Below are 5,000 nucleotides of genomic sequence, written 5' to 3'. Positions count from 1 at the left end.
TGCAAATGACGTTCGAATCCCTATAGTTTCCACCGGTACGTAAAGCCCAGTGTAGCATCATCCGAGCACGAATAAGGGCGTGCAGTCTTCGTTACGGAGCAGTCGTGCAGACGAAGTCGAGGCTCCAGCACCTCGCCCCGCTTTCCCAGTCTCACCAGGCAGGAGTCATTCTCGTGGGCCGACAAGGGAAAAAAATCCCCAGAAAAAATCACCTTCGAGAGCTTGCGAAGGAGGAGGTTGATACAACCCTACAAAAACGGCAAGACAAATGAACATCGAGAGGATCGGAATCCCTTCGTGTCAGAAACAACCTTATGCGTAACGATACATTCGTATATAGTAAGAGCCACACGATACCAAAGGCTAATAATATTTTTTTTATCGGGCTCGCAAGACACACGCAACACACATATAAAACTACTCATATGAAAACACAAGAAAAAAAAACAATGTGAATATTCGTCCCATGTCTTGAATCCCCCGTAAGAGCCTTCCCAAACACCAAAATATTTTATCCTCGCAACCTTTTATGTGAAATCTTGATGTCAGAACACGAGCGAAAGATCACAGACAGGATCACTCCCAACACAAATACGCCAGCTTAAGTTAACCGTTATTTGCATTGAATGTTGCTACCTAATTATCACAACGACTATCTTTTTTCCTAAGAGTAATGTACACTTCATTATAACTAAACGCTGGCATGACATAAGGCCTAGCAGCAGAGGTGCGCCACCGTTGGGTGCCTACCAACAGATCGCATTGTTCTTAAGTCCCCTACGTTAGCGGGTTTCGGACTCTTAAAAGCCTAAGTCGCTTCCGGTGCCAGGGAACCGGACGAAAATCTGGCGAGTCTGACGGCGTTCGAAACTGTGGTTTGAATCGACAGTTGAAATAACAATAGTTGGTAATTGTGTTCAGTGTAATAGTAATCGTCTTATGGAACAGATAATATTAATGACATTGATGGTAATAATGATTATATTAATATAATTATTTAGTAATAACCATGCTAACAGTATCAATAATATTAAATCACTGTCAGTTTTTCGCACACCAAAAAGGAAAAAAATATAAACAAACATTGCTGCCAACGTTGTTCGAGCTACATAAAAATAAGGAGGGACAGAAAAATGTAGTAATAGTAGTTGTAGTAGTAGTAGTAATAGTTGGTAGCAGTAGTAAAAGAAGTAGGAGGAGAAGAAGAGGAAGAAGGAAAAGGAGAAGATAAAGAAGAGGTAGAAGGAGGAGAAGAAGGAGAAGGAAAAAGAGAAGATAAAGAAGAGGTAGAAGGAGGAGAAGAAGGAGAAGGAGAAGTTGAAGAAGAAGATGGAGAAGGAGAAAGAGAAGTTGAAAGAAGAAGAAGATGAAGAGGGCAGCGCGATAATCCTGCCGTCGACCGAGCCAGGGCTTTTATGAATGAAAACCTGCGTAAGTAGGCGTTTGTTAAGCGTAGTGGCGATGGGAGCACGGGGGAGCAATATGAAAGAATGCAATATGTACATACACAATACATATATGTTTACATACAATATATAGAGCACAAACCTCGAAGACTAGAACCTGAAACACGTAACTTGATGTGTTGCAAAAAGACAAAGAGTAGACATATGTACAGACTTATATGGAAATGTCAGTACAAAAATAATGTAACACTAGAAAATGTTTACTTTAAAAGTAACAAGCACAAGGAAATGCTTTAGAAGCTGTGCGGGAGAGGAGAGACTGGCTGCCTTTGTTTCAATCGTGAAAAAATTCTTTTCATTTCAGTCAAATCTTTTTGAGAATGAATACCCAAGTTGTTTTCGAGATCATCGCCCAATGAGCAACACCATTGAGGCGTATCGTGTGCATATCAATTAGTTATGCAATAGTATGCAATGTAAGCAGAGCACATCAGAAAAAAAAAGTTTTATCAATACCGAATAGACTGCCAATAGACACAATAACTAGCCGTGGTATATCATCATAAATCTCCCAGGCTCTCGCAAAGGACTACACAGCATTATACATTTTATCCACTTAAAGAGAGCTGGGTTATTCACTCCACTAACCAAAGGCTTCTCTACTCCTCACTCCCCGCCATCAACGTGATTACACACGCCTTGCAGAAGCCCATGGAGATGGATCCTTCACAAGACAACAGCGATTTCACTTGCAATGTTGAAGACAATAATTAGCGATAGGTTTAGCACATTTTTTTTTTAGCTATATTTTCTTTTTATTTACTTTGGGAAAAAGATAAATCGCGGTTGGACTCTCATTAAGGATCTTAGTTCTCTGAGGCGTCTTCATCGTCTTACAGAATAGGCTTAAGGTACCTCCAGAGGGGTCCAAGTATACTAATATTTACATATCTATATCTTTTTCTCCTTCAAACCAACGAGTTTAAAACATGTTCAGGAAAACTGCTATCCCGATTGGTAAATTTGGAAAAGTTGCTGTAAATGTCTGATTGTCATTATTTTCGTGCAAAATATTGTTATGCAGGTGCAGCCAAGTCTCTTGAGATATATCGCAATGGGCCAAAATGTTGCACAATATGTGTGACATTAAGAATGCAGTGATACGTGATTTTAAGCAGTGGGAGATTTCTGTCATCTATCGACTCTTGCAGGGAGGTTTACAGGGTATAATCTATCCAAGGGGTTTAAAACACAATGCATACAATAGTTCAAACCTCTTTACGTCTCTAGAGCTAATATCGAAATTCAGCATTTCTCGCGAAATCATTTACTCTCCTTTATATTGCAGAGTCGAATCCGACCCTGGTGAACAGACTAAAGAGCACTACAACCAGTAACTTTTTTTTTCTTCTTGTTGTGTTCTTGTGCTTCACTCTTGGAACACACGGAGACACTTTTACAAACTATGTCACCTATACTGATCTGCTTGCGAGATGGATTAAAAAAGTTATACACATACGTTGCTGCTGCTGCTGATTATTATTCTTTTGGTTCTTGAATAAATGAATATACAAAAACATCCACCTTACATATAAAAGTTTCTAAGTTACATGCTGGATGAATTCTTGAAACATGATAATATAGTTCTCAAAGTTAAAGACCTACATCTCTTAACCAGGAAGACATAAACCTAACACGTGTGAACCAAGCCAAGTGAAACTGCTTCGAAACAGAAGGGTGAAGATAAACGAACCCACAGGAAGGACCATGAAGATAAAGAAGATAAAGAAAGAGATGTACTAAGGATTCTACATGCATTTTCCTCCCAAAAAAGGCATTGGTTTCAAAGAGGATTTGCAGTTTGGCAATATTTTGTATTAGTGTGAAATGCGAGTAATATTTGCCGTTTCTGAAATCAGCACAGAAGCGATCGATCGTGAGAGTGGACACGAGCCTCCACTCGAAGCAGCCAATCACGGTTTCTTATGCTCGTTGTGACGTCAGAGTTCGTATTTCTAGCTAAGCAGGGAGGGATTGTGAATATAAAGAGTAACGACAAGGTACAGTACAGGGACGATACAGTATGGGAGACCAGCTCCGTCTTCATAGTGTCTACAGTATTTTTGATCAATAAATATTATATATATACTCTGAGAAATCACAGATTAAAGCCTTTGTTTTTGGAATGTACCAGGCATCTTTTTAACCATTATTACGAATAATTTTATATAAAGATTTCACACTCAAGACAAAATATCACATGTCTCAAGATGATATCTATTTATTGTTCTTTTGAACCACTATATACTCTTCAAGAAAGGGCTGGAAACAGTAACCAAATAAATACAAGCTAATGACATTGTGAGGCAGATTGCAATGCTATGTGTAACTCTGGAGATGATGCGTTGACACACACTCCATTTGCAAGGTCAGCGACCCCAGCAGTGGGATGTATGGTCGAATGTGAACCCAGACTCAAGAGGCCAAGAGTCAGGGAGAACCTGAGACCCAAAATGTGACAAAGAACAAGGGAAAGACTCAAGGTACGGCCGAAACCAAGGTAGGCCTTCCGTCCGAAGAGGGAGGGAGGTGAACAGTGCATTAAACAAGTTAGCGCCCCTTTTGCACGGCCTAGAGAAAGGTAAGACTCAAAAACTCTTCAGCATATTTCAGTGAAAACCTCCAGGCGTGTCCAAGGTAAATGATAACGCCTTCAATGAGGATGCTCCCCCCTCATACACTCGAAGCTAGAAGGCAGGGAATCTCGGTCGAGAGAATGTCTTAGGATTCGATAAGAACGTGCCAGCGACAGACTTGCTCTCCCTTTGAGTCTCGCATCTGGTTCCAGTGAGCTAGTTCCTCTTCTCCCGAGCTGTTGAGGCCCAGAGCGAACCAGCCAATCATATCCTTCCTCTTCATACTCCTCTTGGTGTACACAGACACCATGAGCGTCACGTCAGGTAGCTGGAACAGTGCCACCTGGAAGAGAAAATGAGATTGTACCGTACTAGGATTCGCATATCTCTACTGCTACAACAAAGTAAACAATAAATATTATACGCATTTCTATCATCATTTACTTTCCTTAAATACCCCGCCTCGGGATACGACACCACAAAAGACCCGAAATTACCTGAAACATGAAAGTCTCCTTGAACAGCGGGTTGGGCTGTCCCCGCCGCACCGAGGTCTTGCTGTGGGCGATCTCCTGACCGCTGGAGGACATGAGCACCAGCTTCACGTACGTGTCAGGAGCTCGGGTGTTCGCCATGTTCCTGAAATCATCACCGTGCCTGTAAATGATCGCAGCCACTATTACTACACATGGACTACCTACAGCCGAGCCAACAACCACTGCTGACAAAGGGACGCATAGTTACGATGGTTAGCTACTAGGGGCGGGGAGGGGACTTCTCTAGTTTCCACAGGGGGTTAAAATTGCTTTGGGGGGACACGGGTGTAAACTATCTAATCTTTTATGCTAAGTAAACTGCTTTTGTAAGGCATGGCTACATCACAGCATTTCTAGAGCGAAAAGCGCAATATTTAGATACTATGGCCGCTGGTTAGAAATTGCCGCTATCACAGAAAGTA

General features: G+C 41.4%; 1 protein-coding gene across 3 annotated transcripts in view; it reads right to left on the bottom strand.

The window, feature by feature from the left end:
* Positions 1–2,196: 2,196 nt before the first annotated feature.
* Positions 2,197–5,000, bottom strand: part of Syt14 (Synaptotagmin 14) — a 94,619-nt gene continuing 91,815 nt past the window's right edge. For 2 of the 3 annotated variants that reach the window (XM_070138317.1, XM_070138318.1), the window contains exons 9-10: positions 4,540–4,699; positions 2,197–4,385 (exon numbers count right to left, since the gene is read on the bottom strand). In XM_070138317.1, coding sequence (XP_069994418.1) covers positions 4,188–4,385; positions 4,540–4,699 — 358 coding nt within the window. In that variant the 3' untranslated portion in view covers positions 2,197–4,187. The remainder of the gene's footprint in view (positions 4,386–4,539; positions 4,700–5,000) is intronic. The other variant, XM_070138319.1, reaches the window with a different exon arrangement.

The sequence above is a fragment of the Penaeus vannamei genome, chromosome 24 (genome assembly GCF_042767895.1).
Source record: "Penaeus vannamei isolate JL-2024 chromosome 24, ASM4276789v1, whole genome shotgun sequence".
NCBI classification, from domain to species: domain Eukaryota; kingdom Metazoa; phylum Arthropoda; class Malacostraca; order Decapoda; family Penaeidae; genus Penaeus; species Penaeus vannamei.
The sequence above is the reverse complement of the archived record's forward strand: the minus strand, read 5'-3'. Positions and strand labels throughout refer to the sequence as shown.